At 51.2% G+C, this 18,344-nt stretch overlaps 6 protein-coding genes across 6 annotated transcripts; 5 read left to right on the top strand and 1 right to left on the bottom strand.

Moving 5' to 3' along the window:
- Positions 1 to 43: 43 nt before the first annotated feature.
- Positions 44 to 859, top strand: J4E82_008893 (uncharacterized protein; the record flags this gene model as incomplete). Its single annotated transcript, XM_051735123.1, has 3 exons — positions 44 to 130; positions 181 to 417; positions 473 to 859. The coding sequence occupies 3 exons, from the start codon at positions 44 to 46 to the stop codon at positions 857 to 859; spliced, it is 711 nt and encodes a 236-aa protein (XP_051585137.1).
- Positions 860 to 1,020: 161 nt separating this feature from the next.
- On the top strand, positions 1,021 to 3,812 carry J4E82_008892 (uncharacterized protein; the record flags this gene model as incomplete). Its single annotated transcript, XM_051735122.1, has 4 exons — positions 1,021 to 1,036; positions 1,089 to 2,077; positions 2,702 to 3,502; positions 3,561 to 3,812. The coding sequence occupies 4 exons, from the start codon at positions 1,021 to 1,023 to the stop codon at positions 3,810 to 3,812; spliced, it is 2,058 nt and encodes a 685-aa protein (XP_051585136.1).
- Positions 3,813 to 4,597: 785 nt separating this feature from the next.
- Positions 4,598 to 5,154, bottom strand: J4E82_008891 (uncharacterized protein; the record flags this gene model as incomplete). Its single annotated transcript, XM_051735121.1, has 3 exons — positions 4,598 to 4,663; positions 4,720 to 5,036; positions 5,097 to 5,154. The coding sequence occupies 3 exons, from the start codon at positions 5,152 to 5,154 to the stop codon at positions 4,598 to 4,600; spliced, it is 441 nt and encodes a 146-aa protein (XP_051585135.1).
- Positions 5,155 to 8,315: 3,161 nt separating this feature from the next.
- J4E82_008890 (uncharacterized protein) lies at positions 8,316 to 10,125 on the top strand (the record flags this gene model as incomplete). The annotated part of the gene is made up of 4 exons (XM_051735120.1): positions 8,316 to 8,422; positions 8,473 to 8,727; positions 8,780 to 9,189; positions 9,245 to 10,125. 4 exons carry the CDS (start codon positions 8,316 to 8,318, stop codon positions 10,123 to 10,125), a joined length of 1,653 nt encoding a protein of 550 aa, XP_051585134.1.
- Positions 10,126 to 11,801: 1,676 nt separating this feature from the next.
- On the top strand, positions 11,802 to 13,114 carry J4E82_008889 (uncharacterized protein; the record flags this gene model as incomplete). Its single annotated transcript, XM_051735119.1, has 2 exons — positions 11,802 to 12,128; positions 12,203 to 13,114. The coding sequence occupies 2 exons, from the start codon at positions 11,802 to 11,804 to the stop codon at positions 13,112 to 13,114; spliced, it is 1,239 nt and encodes a 412-aa protein (XP_051585133.1).
- A 1,565-nt stretch (positions 13,115 to 14,679) lies between these two features.
- Positions 14,680 to 16,781, top strand: J4E82_008888 (uncharacterized protein; the record flags this gene model as incomplete). The annotated part of the gene is made up of 6 exons (XM_051735118.1): positions 14,680 to 14,866; positions 14,916 to 15,202; positions 15,249 to 15,375; positions 15,427 to 15,876; positions 15,927 to 16,690; positions 16,743 to 16,781. The coding sequence occupies 6 exons, from the start codon at positions 14,680 to 14,682 to the stop codon at positions 16,779 to 16,781; spliced, it is 1,854 nt and encodes a 617-aa protein (XP_051585132.1).
- Between the last annotated feature and the right edge of the window lie 1,563 nt (positions 16,782 to 18,344).

Below are 18,344 nucleotides of genomic sequence, written 5' to 3'. Positions count from 1 at the left end.
TTGCTGCCCTCGTCCACAGACTGCCTTGTTCCAGCCATCCAGAATGTCTTACGGCGGCAGGCAGCTGGCCTACGCGCCGACGCCTTACATCCCGCGCTCCAACCTCTCCGCGACCATCAACCTTGATGAGGTATGACGCGCCCAGCCCACGCCCGATGCGCATGCTCACCGTGGCTCTAGGAAGTCAAACTGTCTGCAACCAATGCAGAGCGCGACTTGAACGACTCGCTGGCCGAGATCTACAGCATCATCATCACGCTCGATGCCATAGAGAAGGCCTACCTGAAGGACTCCATCGCCGAAGCCGACTACACCGAGACATGCAACCGGTTGATGAAGCAGTACAAGTCCAATCTTGCCAATGAGACGGTCGCGCAAGCATTTGGCACTCTGGACCAGTTTGCGAAAGAGTGGCAGGTACGTAATGGCACGTTGAGCTGCTTCCCTCTGCACTATGCTGATACGGCTGCAGATGGAATGTCCCCGAGCCATCGAGCGACTACGCGTTGGCATACCCGCGACTATCGAACAAGGTCCATCGAGACCAACTCAGGGAGGCGACTTTGCTGATGCGACGCTCGTCGTCAACGCGACCGAGACTTTCATCACTCTGCTCGATGCCATCAAGATTGGGCTGGTAGAGAAGGACACATTGCATCCTCTGCTTGTCGAGATCATACAAGCTGTCAACAAGGTCACGGACGTCGATTTCGAGAGCAAAGGCAAGATTGTGCAGTGGTTGATTACCCTGAACCAGATGCGGGCGGCCGAGAAGTTGAGCGACGAGCAGGCGCGCGAGTTCCAATTTGACATGGACTCGGCCTACTATGGCTTCAAGACAACCCTGAAGAAGGCTTAGAGGATTGGCAACATGTCTCTTTGTATTCTCGTGTATGCGCTGCTCGTGGTGCCTTGACTTTAGCCCCGCCATGGCTAGCTCGGGCCCACGTTGGACCTTGGTGAGTACCGCCGCCCCGCCTACCAACAATTTTCCCGCGCCTTCGCCATAGTCGGTCCAACATGGCCATGCTAGACGGTATACACCTGCGCCTTGCATCAACCTGTCTTGGTGCTAAATCCGCATGCAGTCCTCGACCTACCCCAGCTTTACACCAAGCCCTCCGCAGAGGCCCTCCTCGACACGCTCGCGCTCCTCACCACCGGTCCGCGGTCATGGGAATACACAAGCACGAGTGATGAAGCCGGTAATCGAGTGGATTCTGGTGAGCCTGTTGTCCAGGTCAACCCAGAGGGCGTCACACGATACCTCACTACCATCATCGGTAGCGGTTTACAATGGATTCAAGACGATGAGGTCAAGGAGCGCATCTGGGATCAGGCCAGCGCCCGACTGAGCGAGCGCTCCGGTCGATCTGCCATGAGCACCATGTCTCGCACATTCCAAATCCCTACCGCCTCTGAATCCTTCGAGCTCAAGATTCACGAGCCTGCTATGACAGGCGACGATCTAGGCCTGAAGACATGGGCTGCTTCATACATGCTTGCTAAGCGCCTCAAGAGCTTCAACCTCGTGCTGCCAGATACACATGAGAGGCTACAGGTCCTGGAGCTTGGGTCTGGTACCGGTTTAGTAGGATTAGCAATGGCCGGCCTTGGCGCAGACGTTGTTCTGACAGACCTGCCCAGCATTTGCCCGAACCTGGCCTACAATGCGCAGCAGAATCGAGAAATTGTCAGTCTCAATGGTGGAGCAGTCCGCACAGCTGTGCTTGACTGGACACATCCCACTCACTGTGAACCTTTGCCAAACGTCAACGGTACTGGCGACAATCTAGCCATTCCTGCAAAATTTCCCTTAATCTTGGCCGCAGATTCACTATACTCTCCAGATCACCCACGCATGTTAGTTGATACCATTGCCGCTTGGCTTTCTCCGGACAACGACGCTAGAGTAATCATCGAGTTTCCATACAGAGACTGTTACTTGCCTGAGATCAAGGACTTCCGTCGCCAGATGCTTGAGCTCGGCTTAGAGATATTGGAAGAGGGAGAGGAGAGGGGACGGGATGACTGGGGACCGTCAGAGACAAGCGAAGATCCAGATGATGAAGCGCTCGTGACTTGCTGGTGGTCATGTTGGAAAAGGCAAATTTCAAGGGCCAGCTGAGAGATGCTATCAACATTGCCGCACATTACCCTCCTAGAAGAACCGGCGAGGTTAAGCTAAGGCAAAATGGCAAGGTGCCCCCACGAACCGCATGACCCGCGATTTGGTTTGGTCATTCGCATAACCACGGCGCTCAATAGCGACCTCGGAGCAATGCCGAGATATCCACACGAACTTTCCAAGAACAGTGATGCAAGCGCCGGATAATTTTGACGGATAATTTCACTGCTTCCAGACTCCCGCCTTTCGGTGGAGGGGCACTCCTAACCAGGGCGGGATAGCTTGCCGCGAGCTACCAGGATCCACCATTTCCTTCGTCATTAGCATCTCACTTGCGCGCGGGTTTTGAGAATTGACTTTCACTTCTTTCTTCATATACAGTTGCCCGGAACATTGTTGCGAATAAATCTATAATCTTTTCAATACCTCATGATGGCGACACAAACGGCGACCCAGAAGGTAAAGCCATGATGCCCCACCATCAACCCCTCCATACATGCTTTACCTTGAAAACACCACAACAAATGGTCTTGACGCGTCGATTATATACACCAGTAACTAACAAATCTTCAGAACCCTTCTTTCATCCTCCAAGCCAAGGACAAGCTCACCTACGAAGACCGACCAATTCCCGAACTCCCCTCTCCATACGATGTCATCATCAGACCACGATGGACCGGTATCTGCGGTTCGGATGTGCACTACTGGGTTGAAGGGCGCATCGGTCACTTTGTAGTTGAGAAGCCCATGGTTCTCGGCCACGAATCAGCTGGTGTCGTACACAAAGTTGGCGACAAGGTCAAGAGCCTGAAAGTTGGTGACGAGGTTGCTATGGAGCCCGGTGTGCCTTGCCGCCGTTGCGTACGATGCAAAGATGGAAAATACAATCTTTGCCCTGACATGGCCTTTGCTGCCACACCCCCATACGATGGCACACTCGCGCGGTATTACACACTGCCAGAGGACTTCTGCTACAAACTTCCCGAGAACATGAGCATGGAGGAGGGTGCGCTTATCGAGCCTACCGCTGTCGCTGTACACATCACAAGGCAAGCTGCTATCAAGCCCGGAGACTCGGTCGTAGTATTCGGTGCAGGTCCCGTCGGTTTGCTGTGCTGCGCTGTCGCAAAGGCATACGGCGCAAAGAAGATTGTGACTGTAGACATCAACGACGAACGCCTCAACTTTGCACTCAAGTACGCCGCAAACGCAAGCTTCAAGAGCCAAAGAGTGAGCGCACAAGAAAACGCCGAGAATCTGATCAAGGAATGTGATTTGGGTTCGGGCGCAGATGTCATTATCGATGCGTCGGGTGCTGAGCCCTGTATTCAAACCGCCATCCACGCGCTACGCATGGGCGGAACATATGTTCAGGTACGTTTCTGTCTGCTCGTCCATCTTCAATAAAACGATACTAATCAAAAACTAACAGGGTGGCATGGGCAAACCCGACATCAACTTCCCCATCATGGCCATGTGCACCAAGGAACTCAATGTCAAGGGCTCCTTCCGTTACGGCTCAGGCGACTATCAAACCGCTATTGACCTCGTGGCTAGCGGACGTATCTCAGTCAAGGAACTCATCACCGGTAAGGTCAAGTTCGATGAGGCGGAGAAGGCGTTTGCAGATGTCAAGGGTGGCAAGGGCATCAAGATATTGATCGAAGGCCCTGCTGAGCAGTAAATCTCTTCTCTTTTTGGATGTTTTAGTCGTAGTGGTTCAGAGACTTCTCTATGAAGGCTTTTGTCAATGGGTATCATACCCGGTGGTGTGCATTGGTGCTGGGGTACAGAGCAGGGAGGTTGTGAAGGAAATATCGTAGGACCGCTAGACGAATCTGAGGTCATGTCATCATCAAATCCACTTTAAGCCTCACGAAAAGTGCATGTAGTGTGATAGCGATGTCGCTTGTTCTAGCTATTGAAATTATGGCTTCGCTGTTCCCGGGGTAAGACAAAAAGAGGGCTAGTAGGAACCCAGGCCCTGAGGCGCAAGCTGTTAGAGGGCCGTTAGGCCAAGGCATAAAGACGGCTGAGCGAAGTAGCAAAAAAGTGGGGATGGAGATGGGGATCAAACGAGGGGTTGCCTCAGGTCTCTTAGTAGCATGGCGCGTAGAACTTCGACCCTAGAGAATGAATGTATGGGATGTTAGATGAACAGATTTCAAGCATAGTTGTCATAAATTTCTCTTTGGGTTATTCTTAATTTGTTCATTTGATTTGGGTTTCGTTCGTTTGATATGGTTGGTTGATATCGTAAGGTGGTGATGTTGCTCTTCTTTGACGCTAGGAATGAGCGCCTTCCGCTCGTAAGCGGTTCGGGAAAAAATACAATCGCTAAATCAGGGTCTGCCAGAGAGATGGGGCGTACGTCGTCTACGTGGACATGGTACATGGTAATGCGAGAAATGCGTTTGAGGGTATAGTTTGTGTGAAGCGAAGGGGTTCTTTGTTGCTACAGTGGCCGAACTACGCGGTCATCTTGCGTGCTGTGGAGCCGCGCTTGGGTAGAGTCCATGGCTCGGGACAAACAACCTGTATTGATGTTAGCCGGAGAATTCGTTGAACAGCTGAAAGGCAAATGTTCATACCTCGCCCTCGCTAAATGCCCAGAAGTACGCTCCCATGCCGATGATGTAGTAGAGTCCCGAGTTGGTGCCTTGGTAAATCAGAAGGGCACATAGTGCACTCAGTGGGTAGATAATCAGGCGGGCTTCGATTGAACGATGTAGTCCGGTGCCTGCGAGCAGCGGTAATGGCCATTCCCAAGCGAGACCGATGAAGCCGAGGATGATGTTGATGATTTGTAGTACGGGCACAGGTTTGACAGCGCCATCGAGGTTCTTGGTGAGGAAATCCCAGAAGATCTTGGGCCAGAAGAAGCATTCAAGTGCAGCTCCTATTTGATCTAGTTGTAGAATTAGTACTGTTGCTGAGAGTGGGGTCCGATGCTAAGATTATGACTTACACGCAGCAGCCGTGAGGATGACTAGGCGCGCCCAGTGGTTCTTGATTAACTTGCCCATTGTCGAAGATTAAAAAGAAAGGATACGAGCAATAAACCGAGCCCGCGGTCGTATAGGAAAGGGAAAATAAAATAGAAAAACGTGAAGAAAGAAAGTAAACGGAAAATGTCCCTTCGACTACCAGTAGCCTCAACGACAGATGAGCATCGACTTTGGTTGGGTGTGGCAGGGCGGGTTTTGTTATAGTAATGCCTTGTTCGCAGCGGCGGTTCCCAGGCAGTGCGAAAACGGCAAGGCTTCTTTGTGGTCAGGCACGGGCAGTACGAGTGGAGTTGATAGTGGACAGGTATTATGGATGGCTGAGGCGTAGGCGAGTATCAGGCGTGTTAGGTGTTCAGGCAGCGTGGTGTTGCCGTTGAGCTTCGCGACGTGAGGTGTGTCAGTACGTCGGGAGCGACAGCGGATGTCGACCGCAATTGTAGAGACAGTTTATGCGCCAGGGCTTGCATCTCAACCCTTGTAGCTCTCGCTCGGCGAGCGCTGGGGTCGAAGATGGTGCCCTCGCAGCCGCTTGACCCGCTTCGCCAATGATTGTGCGTGTGCAACACTTGATTGGCTGGCTGCTGTGATGCTGCATGCGACGCCAGCCTCTCTGCAGCCACGGTGCCAGCATCCTGGATCGCGCCGCCATTTTAGTCTATCCTATGAACGGCTGATGCTCACCCGCTTGGCACAGGTAGTGTAGCGTGGGCGGAGCTAGGCGTGTGAATCTTTGCATTCACGTGGCTAATGGCGAAAGCAAGCTGCCATTGTTGAAGACTTGATGACTGTTCTACGGCTTGGACATTACTCGATGGTCATACCGCCATTCTCTCGGTAGTGGTGATTAGGTCGTTGATGATTTGAAAAGCGCGCTCTGCGCAAACCGGTCTGCCATGTCCGTGTCGCCGCGCAAACGTGTGCCGTGAATTCTGCTCATCGAGTAGGTTGTTCTCCACAGCTATCGCCATGTGCGGCACGGCAGTACTCGAAAAATCCGTCCCGACGGATGCCTGAGTCCCGGTTTCTGTTCTGTGCCTCAGGTTATCGAACCGCGAACCTGGCGCATGACGATCAGCCATCTGCATGGAAGATGGTATCGAAGGACCCTCCTGGTTACTCAGGCACGCTCATCAAACAACATCATACGACAAAGTTTACTTCAGATGCACCTCGTGGCTTTCAATGCCGTCACGGTGGGGTTTGGCAGCCATGGCAGACGTTGAGACAAACAAAGTGGTACGATACTCGTTCGGTATCAGTTCGTCGTGCCAGTGAAGCTTTTCACAGGGCCCTGTCGGAGAATTACTTGTGGTTAACGAGGCGTCGATCAGAGTCCATGTGCGATTGTGTGTAGAACAATGGCCTGATGTTGTTTTCTGCACGTGTACTTTGATCCATCGTCGAGCAAAAGGAAGGTGCTGCTACCAGACGTGTTTACGCCGTTTCCCAATAGGGAGAACCACGATATTCCATCACCGAGTCTTGGAATCATAGAAGCATACTTGCCTACAAATCAGGCAGTCTGGCCCTTTACCATCACTCAGCATCGCAACCATTTGCTCTCTCATCACATCGCCCAGAACCACTTCTTCTCGGCTTTCTTCGCACTGCACACCGCTTCTCACATCACGGCCCTAAGGTGGGACTAATGAGAATTGATACTCAAAATCGGCCATCCACGAGGCCGGCAATTCGCATGTTGCCGTTCGTCCAGCCGTGTTCGATGGAGTCGGTCCCAAAATAGAGGCGAGATCTTGTACACCTGCAGCCCAGCACAGCGCAGTAGCGGGCTCAAACTTTGTGGGGGTACTCGAGCGCTTCGAGACAGCCGTCCATTGGCTGCACGCGCCACGCCAATGTTCGCCCGTTAGATTTGGTGCTACCAACCACAAGCACAGAGTGCCTTCAACAGCAATGAATTCAAGCCTCGGCGCCTCTAACGCAAAAGCCACGGCAGGCTCATACCATGATTCTTCTCGCGTCTTCGGTGCCGTCTTCTGCGCAAGGGGCGGTAGTTTAGGAGCAAATCCGCCACCCAGACAAGTACCTACAAACGACTGTCCCCGCCGACTGCCTACCACAGTCATATTACCAGCCTCTGCAGTCTAATCTAACGATATTTACGAAGCGAATTCCACTTTCAGCGATTCATTGAGATACCCGGCCTGAATTCTCTACTTCTCGGACACGGTTTCCAACGTACATCGTTTCAGCACGTCCCCGCCTACGCCTTGTACACCCCATCAGAACTCTTGAGCTCATCTGTCATCTGTACCCCTCAAAGAACACCGTCCGAAACCTTGCTACGACGGCTCAGGCTCATCTGTCAGATCGCATCCAAGTCTAAGGTTTGACAGTTGCAGATCGTACAAGTTGCAGCATTCCAGGGTTGTCTCCGTTTTTACCAGCAGCCTCACCAACACCAACCCCCAATAAACCCATTAGCGAAACGGTCTTCGCTTCGCCGCATACCGGCATAGACTGAACTGCGCATTGTCCAAGATCAGTCGTCCATCTTGAGGCTCCGAACATACCACCGTCCTTGCAAGGAAAACATGGTTCTGTGCCTGGCGCTTCAAGTCTGAGACGCTCTTCACACACTAGCTGCTTGCGCATAGCCGCAAGCCCCTCCACCAACTTCAATACCCCAAATCCAGTCCTTAGGCTCATTCAGGTTTGGCGCCACCTGAATTCCTCTGCATCACTGCTCTTCCTGGTCATCTCTTCAGTCATCCATCTTAACGCACCTCGTATACGGCAGACTCGTGGGGCATCGGTTTGAGCCACTTCCGTACCGAACAGGGCCTGTCGGTTTCAGCACAGCGTGCCGCTCTATCCAGGTTTCCACGGCTTTTACCACCTGATCTGCGCACATTGACTCGGCTTGTTCCAAGGCTTGACATAATAATACCCTTGGTGCCCGGCAGCCTTGGATCGTCCTCCACATCCGCACGCTCTCTCCCTACATCACTCCCCTCGTCCCGGGACACCGACATTCTTTTCTTCACTTCGTATCTGGCTGGCCGGGTCGAACTTCGACTGGATCGTTTATTTCCTGGTTGAGGTTCGCTTATACCACGCGTATACTCTTTAATCCTTTTCATAATAACCGTTGAACGGCACACCCAACGCAGACTTTGGACGAAACATAAACCGGTTACCGCAAAAGATACTCCATCATGGGAGCAAGCGGAGGCACATCGTTCGCTAGGCTCTTTACGCCACAAAAGATAGCCTTTCATTTCTTCTTCTGGGGATTTCATTGGGCCCTTTTCGGTATAGGATGGTAGGAAGGTTGTGCCTGTATTGTTGATCCTATTTACTGACTTAATGCAGGTGGAAACAACAGGGTGATGCACGTTTGGCGCCACTGAATGCCCTTCAGTACTCAGTATGGGTATCTCGGGGTGCAGGTCTTGTTCTGTCTGTTGACACAATGGTTATCGTCATGCCTATGTGCAGAAATATCCTCCGGTGGCTCCGCCCGAAAGTGCGCGTGCTGCCACTTGACGAGTCCCAATGGTTCCACCGACAAGTCGCCTACGCTATGCTGTTCTTCACTATCCTCCACGTGGCGGCGCATTATGTCAAGTGAGTCGACAGTGACCTTATCGAGGCTTTCGACATGTACTGACAAGCATAGCTTCTTCAATGTTGAACGTGTGCAGGTCCGCCCTCAGATCGCGCTACAAATCCACTACGCCGAGGCTGGTGGTATCACAGGGCACATTATGTTATTATGTATGCTTCTGATCTATACTACAGCGCACCACAGGATCCGACAGCAGTCATTCGAGACGTTCTGGTACACGCATCACTTGTTCATTCCGTTCCTACTCGGCATGTACACCCACGCAACCAGCTGTTTCGTCCGTGATACTGTCCCAGCTTGGTCTCCCTTCGATAGCGACAATTTCTGGACTCACTGCATTGGTTACGAGGGTTGGCGATGGGAGCTCGTTGGTGGCGGCCTGTACTTCTTCGACCGTTTGTACCGAGAGATTCGTTGCAGACGCCAGACACAAATCGTCAAAGTTGTGCGCCACCCATACGGTAAGCAAAACACCACAATCAGCAAACCCAAAAGAACGCAGCTAACAATGTTCAGATGCTGTCGAGATCCAATTCACGAAGCCCAGCATGAAGTACAAGCCAGGACAGTGGCTCTTCCTGAATTGTCCTGATGTCAGTTACCACCAGTGGCATCCATTCACCATCACTTCCTGCCCCAATGACCCGTATATTTCTGTTCACGTACGTCAAGTCGGTGACTTTACCCGCGCTCTCGCCGATGCCCTTGGTGCCGGTCAATCGCAATCAAAGCTCTACGACGAGCTCGACCCTATGGGCATGTACGAGATCGCTCTTCAGCACGGCCAAAAGATGCCTGCTCTACGTATCGATGGGCCTTACGGAGCTCCCGCAGAAGACGTCTTCGAGAACGAAGTCGCAGTTCTTATTGGTACCGGTATTGGTGTCACACCATGGGCCTCGATCCTCAAATCTATCTACCACCTCCGCCTCAGCCCGAACCCTCCTAAGCGTCTCCGTCGCGTCGAGTTCATCTGGGTCTGCAAAGACACGTCGTCATTCGAATGGTTCCAGACCTTGCTTTCATCGCTCGAGGCTCAATCTCTCGGTGGTGCAGATGGAGACCAATTCCTGCGGATCCACACATATCTTACACAGAAGATGGATGTTAACACTGCGCAAAATATCGTGCTTAACTCAGTGGGCACTGACAAGGACCCACTCACCGAACTCAAATCCCGCACCAACTTTGGACGTCCAGACTTCCAGCGCCTGTTCTGCGGTATGCGAGATGGTATTCTGGACCGCACATACATGAACGGATTAGAAAGCACTCTACGCACAGAGGTTGGTGTTTATTTCTGCGGTCCCAACGTTGCGGCTAGGGATATTAAGAAGGCATGCAAGCAGGCAGCATGCCAAGAGGTCAACTTCAAGTTCTGGAAGGAGCATTTCTAAGCGAACCAAGACATGTATTGATACGAAGAATTGGATAGGCGTATTGAGGTTGTATGTTACGATTAGCCTTCAGAGTAGCCGTCTACGGATGCACTCATTTTTATGTGTCTCTATCCACAAATGCGGATTCAAACAAAGAATTATTTTCGAATCCTCTATTGTACTCGAATTGATGTTGATATGAAACTCGATGTGTATGTTGGGCTGACAACACCTAATGGATATCGTGATGCATGTTGAGACGATATGGAGACGAATATTACTACGAATGTCTCAGCAGATTCCAATGAGAACCATCGAACCATTCTCAGTCCACTCTGGTATCTTTCAATCAACCCTCTTGCACTCATGCACACCTCTGTTCGCCTCGCCTCCCTACAGCCTCGCCTCGGTATCTGGTCCTTCCGACCCAGCGCATGATGAAACACGAAGCATGCACACATGCTCATCAAGCCAGCTTAATTATTGCGTCAATTCTCCACGTACCAAGTCCATCTTTGCGAGCAAATAACGAATGCTCAGGCCCAAAAGGTCAGAAAATAGAGCGGTGCGACAATGGGTCGATAGGATGAAGGACGAAGAATCGCAAAGGCGTAAGGCCGCCTGTCTCAAGCCGATTCATGTACGCGCGCGCGACCTCCGCTGTCCAAGGTCGATGCTTTACCACTACTTTTTCGAAAGTGTCCACGTTGATGTAGATTATGGGTTTTGTTCTGTATATAGCCATCGATAGCGCGATTCGCGTCCTAACATCGCCACAAATTGCGGCGCAGCCTTCCAGCACGACCGCGTGTCGATGGGAACAGGGACGGCTCGTCTGATGTGCATACGGCGCAGTTAGCTCTATAGGCTGTGGTGGCTCTATGCGTCTTGCTGATCGATGGACAAGGTACGCCTTGAGATGAACGAAGATGAGGTCTGTAGGTAACGTTCCGAAGTCTGCGCGACGCTGTGTTGCGCGTCCGATTTCTCCACGAGCGACACACGACTCAGCAAAAGCGAACAAGAATGTCGGACGATATGCTTGCGCAAACGTGACATATTAGTCCTTCCATCGCCGCTGCGTTGCAGTCCAACGGACGCATCTAGACCTCTCAATCGGTCAAATGCCGACCAGCTTCCACGTTCGTAGTCGGTCACGAGCCGAGACTCCGACAATTTCCAAGCCTAATCCACTCAACACCACGTCTCCAACATCGTGAAATCTGTCTTCGTGACCTAGGCTCGGGGTTCGGTGTAGGCTGCGCTACCGTATGCAGTATAGTTGCAGTTAGTACGCGCAGCCTGCAGCTGGACCCCTTCTACGCTTTCGCACGGAACTGCCTGACTCGGAAGCCGGTACTGCGCTTGGGTTGCGGACTTGCACGCACTCCCATTCGTGGAAAGTTGTTTTCTGGAGGCGGTGTGTGGGGTTGGTCCTTTTCGGGGGTGACGTTTGAATGAATGGAGGTATTATTCACAAATGCCCCGCACCAATTGTGAAGGAGCGGAAGGGTAAAGTCTGGGTAGCAGCGGTAGCTAGATTGATAACTGCAGGCAGAAAAGAAGGGCCGCGGTAAAGAAGTTTGAGGCCAGGTGATCTATTGACCTGGACGTCCCCCATTTGTTTACCTTTGGTTTTCAATCGGACCTTCCTTCCTTCCTTCCCTGCTTTATAGTTCTCTTTCGTTCGTTCAATGGCATCTCTTCCCCTCTTCCACAGCTGGGCCTCGGAGATCAAAAACGCACTCAACATCGAAGAGAAACCTAAGATGAACGGCACAAGCACTGAGGCTGCGCCAGCAGCGATAAACGGCGTCAGCAAGTCGAATGGCACTGATGTCAAGTTCTCAACCAAGGCGAACATTGGTGTTTACACGAACCCCGCGCACGATCTTTGGGTCGCGGAGGCGGAACCGAGTTTGGAGGAAGTGCAAAGAGGTGGAGACCTGAAGCCAGGAGAGGTTCTTCTCAATGTCAAGAGCACCGGTATTTGCGGTAGTGACATCCACTTCTGGCATGCTGTATGTTCTGATTTTTTTTTTGCCTCGAAACAGGGCGCGGATAGAGCATTGGCATGTGCTAACAACATTCTCAGGGTTGCATTGGTCCTATGATAGTCGAGGACACTCACGTCCTGGGTCACGAATCCGCCGGCACAGTTATGGCCTGCCACCCCTCAGTAACAAACCTCAAGCCTGGCGACCGTGTAGCCATCGAACCCAACATCATCTGTGGTGAATGCGAGCCGTGCCTTACAGGTCGCTACAACGGCTGCGAGCGCGTACAGTTCCTCTCCACTCCTCCCGTCACCGGTCTTTTGCGTCGTTACCTCAAGCATCCAGCAATGTGGTGCCACAAGCTCCCCGACAGCATGACTTTCGAGGACGGCGCCATGCTTGAGCCTCTCTCCGTGGCCCTCGCAGGAATGGACCGTGCAAACGTCCGCCTTGGTGACCCAGTCATCGTTTGTGGCGCTGGTCCGATCGGTCTCGTAACTCTTCTCTGCTGCCAAGCAGCAGGCGCGACTCCCATTGTTGTAACCGACATTGATCAAGGCCGTCTTGACTTTGCCAAATCGCTAGTTCCAGGCGTTCTTACCCACAAAGTGGAATTCAGCCACTCACCCACCGACTTCCAAGATGCCATCCTCAAACTCACAGATGGTGTTGAGCCCTCGCATGCCATGGAGTGCACTGGTGTTGAAAGTTCCATCAACGCTTGTATTCAGACTGTAAAGTTTGGCGGCAAGGTCTTCGTTATCGGTGTCGGCAAGAACGAGATGAAGATTCCTTTCATGAGATTGAGCACCCGGGAGGTAGATCTGCAATTCCAGTACCGATACTGCAACACATGGCCCAAGGCCATCCGGTTATATAAGAGCGGTGTCATTGATCTGAGCAAGCTTGTCACTCATAGGTTCAAGTTGGAGGATGCGGTTGAGGCGTTCAAGACCGCTGCGGATCCCAAGACTGGTTGCATCAAGGTGCAGATCCAGAGCTTGGATTAGATGTTTCTGGCGTTGTGTGACATAGATTCTTTATGATATTTATGACTAAGATGCGATGATGATGGGGTGGCAGGTCCGAGGGTGTTTTCAGCATTTAGATATATGGCGTTTTTGAGAGAGCTCTTATATGCTCAGCAATATCTCGCAAGATTGAGAACTTGAAGAGTGTCCGTGCCTTTTTGTATCTTGCTCACCTCTACTGCGACTCAGTCCAATGATGCCCAGCTACCCATTCATGTAGTTATGTAAAAGTCACCAGTTTACCTTCTTGTACCATACAGACGATCTTCTCTGAGACGCTCGCAACAACTCTGCCACCCAGCCCTTTTTCTATCTAAGAGGACCTGCTTATCCAGCCTGACTATTTCAACATGATATGAATCTGTAAATACACGCGTAAATCGTTCTAGACTTGGTGCGAGGAACGTGGCAATGCCATCGAACTCTACAGATGTGGTGAGTAGCGAGGAATCAGATGTGGCGTTCGGCGCCGAGGTGGTGGAGGGAATGCGGAGCATAGAGCCGGAGGTGTGGATCTGCAAGCACAAGTGTCAGCGTCGAGGTAATGGATGAAGGGATATTAAGAAGCAAGTACGTACTTCCTGGTATTGTACAATACCATGTTGCTCTGTTTAAGGACCTACTTTCGGCGCCTGTATTTCTTTCCAATGCTCGTAGAATTGCCTGGAAGCTAGGTTGCGGTTACGCACTATGTATGTGAGCATCTGTGTAGGTCCTTTTCCTACCTGGTGCGTCATCGCTGTGGTGATGTCTTAAGCGCCTTGGGCATCTAGCCCCACGAGGCCATCAATCTGCCTCGTACATGTATGCTTTCATGACAGCATGTTACGGAAATATGGGCGCTGTAAGCGCAGCGTGGCCGACGTTGACGTTCGATGCCTGACATGTGTGCCTGCGCTTCCTGTTGGCATGGTTGCGACGGCTGTGTGGAAGTACCTAGATATGGTCGTGAATCTTGGTTTGTGTCGCTCGGCTGATTACGGAACCGCGCATAGATGTCTACAACTCTGTTGCGATCTCTGCAATGGCTACATGTGGACGCCTGTAGTGTTAGACCGGGTTCCATAAGGCTGACGCGTGATCGATCGAGTCGAAGGATACGCGACGCGACTGGGCTGGGAAACTATGACGACGTGAAGTCGCACAGACACAGACTAACACTCCAACATGGCTCAGCCCTCACAACCGTTGGCTCCTCCTACCTGCCTTGTATGTCCTGTATATCCACCTCCTTTCGCGAGCAAGAACGATGCATGGACACCGTTCACAACGTTTCTCCCCTCTAGCGCTCCATGTGCAAGGACAGGCGAGCCAGGGGCCCGGTCCGCCATAGTAGCAACGACCAATGAATTACAGCAAGCAATCTATTCCGTTCTTGCCATAATTGCGTGGGAAAACAGGGCCTACAGGTCGCTTGGAAGTAACTCCTGGATCTTCATGTATGCACATCCAATACTTTATGGCTAAGTTGATTTTTGATAAGATCACTTGTCTGCTACTCCCCTCCAACATGTTCATCCTTCCTTACCTTCCAGCATCTGAAAATGCTGCTACTGACTGTCCTCGCCTTGTGTTGTGCGATGATCGTGCAGGCTCGCTCACATCTTGGACGCACTGCCAAGGTCGTCGATGCGAGGCAGTTCACCAATGAGACGACCTATGATTTTGTCATCGTCGGCGGTGGTATTGCAGGGCTTACCGTTGCAGATCGCTTGACGGAGAATCCAGATGGTAGATCACACCCAATCTCCAAGATGTTTCAGTTAACTTTTAGCAACAGTTACTGTACTGGTCATCGAATATGGCCCTTTCGACTTGAAAGAGGACGGCGTCATGATCCCTGGCGCATATTTCCCAGTACCGTACCTCTGGCTACCATTAATGAGTACACCACAAACCGCGCTTAACAATGCGTCATTTGGTGTGCCATGTGGTAGAGTTGTGGGTGGTGGGTCTGTAGTCAATGCGATGTTCTTCCATCGATCGGATGCTGAGCTTTACAACGCGTGGGAGGAGCTGGGGGCGACGGGCTGGGGTTGGTTCGATCTGCTTCCGTATTTCAAGAAGGTATATGGTCTCCTGGGTCTCGAAACATGACGCTGACCTGAATCAGAGTGAGACCTTTACAGCACCAGATGCAGAATATGCGGGACGTCATAACATTACGTGGGACGTCGCCATACATGGCTCTGACGGCCCGGTGCAAGCCAGTCATGCTCCGTACGACTACCCAGGAAGTGGTGAGCCGGTGTTAATCAACTTTAGTTACTGAAAACTGACTGCCGGTATAGCCAATAAGTACAATGGAGCACTAAGTTTGGGTATCCAGCCGACTTTGGATCCCAACGGTGGGCGCGCCCAAGGCGTATTCCGCCTTCTTCGCTCTATCGATCCTAAAATACAGACGCGTTCTTCAGCTCGCATCAACCGCTACGACAGGGATGCTGTAAGACCGAACTATCACATCCTTCCGAATACAGCAGTATCGCGTGTCGTTTTCGAAAATCTCACCGCTGTAGGTGTTGATCATATTAGCACTTCCGATGGTACGAGAGGTACTGTCCAAGCAAGCAGAGAAGTCATTATAGCTGCTGGAAGCGTACATACACCACAGATACTACAACTCTCTGGGATTGGTGACCCAGTTCATCTCAAGAATCTTGGTATCGAGCCGATCTCCCAGCTCCCTGGCGTCGGTCGCAACCTGCAGGATCATCTAGTTCTGAAGGTGAATTACAATTGTACGTAGCCAATTACCAATTTGAGAAGATAGAAGTACTGATCGATCCAGACACGTCCAACCACGTTCCAAACGGTGGATCCTTGCAGTCTAACGCTACATATGCCATGGAGCAACGCGTTCTCTATAACACGGGGAAGCCGAGCGCATACGACCTTACTGGTACAACTGGCAATCTAATCATTCAGCTGCCTCTTTCGAACTTCACAAACGCCTCCGTATCAATTATGTCTAAAGCGGCTTCAATATCTCCTGCCGATATACTGGGCAAAGATATCGACCCATCCATACTCGCTGGTTACGAGAAACAGCGTGCCATCATAACCAAGGGCATCAACACGGAGGCTGTGGGTGGCTTGTCATGGAACACTGGACCAGAGACAAGTATCTACATGACGCGTCCTTTTAGCCGTGGATCTATCAAGATAAAATCTACTAATGTCCTCGATGCCCCACTCATTGACTATGGCGCAATCACCGATTCGACCGATCTTGATATATTGTATGCCATCTATATGAAAAACCGGGAACTTATGGCCACACCTGATCTTGCTATCCTTGGTCCTATCGAGACAGCACCCGCGCCAGGCATTGAAAACGAGGACGACATCAAAGAGAGTATCAAAGCAGCATTGGAGCCAAGTAACGCGCATCAATGTTGTACGGCCGCTATGATGGCAAGGAAAGACGGTGGTGTTGTCGACCCGCAAAACAGAGTCTATGGAACACGCAGGATTAGCGTAGTAGATGCGAGCACGTGGCCTCTTGTCGCTGGTGGTGGGCCACAGGCTAGTGTATATGCTGGGGCAGAGAAGGTAAGATACCGATAGAGATTATATGACAGCCATCTTTGCTAACGGCATTTAGGCTGCAGATTTGATCAAAGAGCGTCACGGATTACTCTGATGTTCGTTTCTCGATCTTGATCACTGGTTTCGTAAGCCGACGCATGGACATTGGAGACGCCGTCGGATTTTGCGGCGTTATCGCACTTCACCATCTTACAAGCGTCAATCCCACTCTGAAGCTTAACATCGTTGCCAAGTTATGTGTAACTTCATTTATAGTTTCCAAGTGGTTTATCATATGTAGAATTACCAATCAATAAACAGGGGGTGAGCTGAGAGCAATAGTACAAGAACATTCGCGTTACGATTACTCACTTCGCGAAGGACCGAGTGGTACACGAGCGCTGAAATGGATATTCTAAACTTGTTCCATGTTCAGGAGATGATTGCTGTTGTCACGGGCGGAGGTACAGGTATCGTATCTCCATATGATCTTGTTCTGATTCGAGTTCTCACTGCAGTCCTCAACAAACCACGATTCTAGTCGCACCGCTAATATTGCACCCAGGTATTGGTTTTATGATAGCCAAAGCTCTCGTATCTGCAGGCGCTTCCAAAGTATACATTCTGGGTCGCCGCAAAGACAAACTCGAACTCGCAGCTGCACAGCATGAAAGCCTTATCCCACTGCAATGCGACATAACATCGAAAGAATCACTACAAGCCGCCGTTGATACCATCGCTAAAGATGTCGGATTCATCAATCTACTTGTCGCAAATTCTGGTATTCTAGGTCCAACATCAAGCTTCGTGCCAGGTCTCGGCGTCCAAGAATTGCGAAAGAACATATTCGAAGACACAGCCATGGAGGAATTTGCGCAGACATTCCATGTCAACACAACTGCGACATACTTCAGCATGTTCGCTTTCCTTGAGTTATTGGATGCAGGGAACAAGAATGCACTGGATGGTGGCTTTGGTAAGCCACTTGGAGAAGGCAGCAAGGTACCGAGTATACAGTCACAAGTCATCATCACATCTAGCGTTGGCGCTTTTTTGCGTGAGTGGCAGTGCGCGCCGGCATACGCAGGGAGCAAAGCAGCCATCACACATATGGTCAAACACGCTAGCACGGGACTTGCACCGCACGGTATTCGGATTAACGCTTTAGCACCTGGATGCACGTCTTCCAAATCTCCCAACTCTAGAGACTTGCCGCTGATTAGATATACTAGTCTTTCCCTCAGAAATGGCCAATACTATTATTGAGAGCAGAGATCCCAGTACGGAGAGCGTCGACGATCCGAACTTTATCCCCGCACGTCGGTTTGGGGGAGAAGAGGAAATGAGTGGAACAATATTGTATCTTGCGAGTCGGGCGGGCAGCTTCTGTAATGGACTGATACTTGCTAATGACGGAGGGAGGTTGGGTGTTACGATGAGCACTTACTGAACACAAGAGAAGAGACAAGTGTCTGTTTGGAGTAGGCTTATCGTACATATATGGATTGACAGCATTCGCGCCCTGGATGTGACGCCATATTCGCTATTTTTCTATCATTATACCGATCGTGACTGAGCGGTGTGGCCTTTCTTCTTGACTAAGAGATATCTGATGCTGGACGGGAAAGGAGCAGTGTGTAGGACGAAGGAAGACAAGGCTGAGCGAAAGCCTTCACCC

Source organism: Alternaria postmessia (assembly GCF_024291825.1).
Source record: "Alternaria postmessia strain BMP 2775 chromosome Unknown scaffold_77, whole genome shotgun sequence".
NCBI classification, from domain to species: domain Eukaryota; kingdom Fungi; phylum Ascomycota; class Dothideomycetes; order Pleosporales; family Pleosporaceae; genus Alternaria; species Alternaria postmessia.
This window is presented reverse-complemented; position numbering and strand designations above follow the sequence as displayed.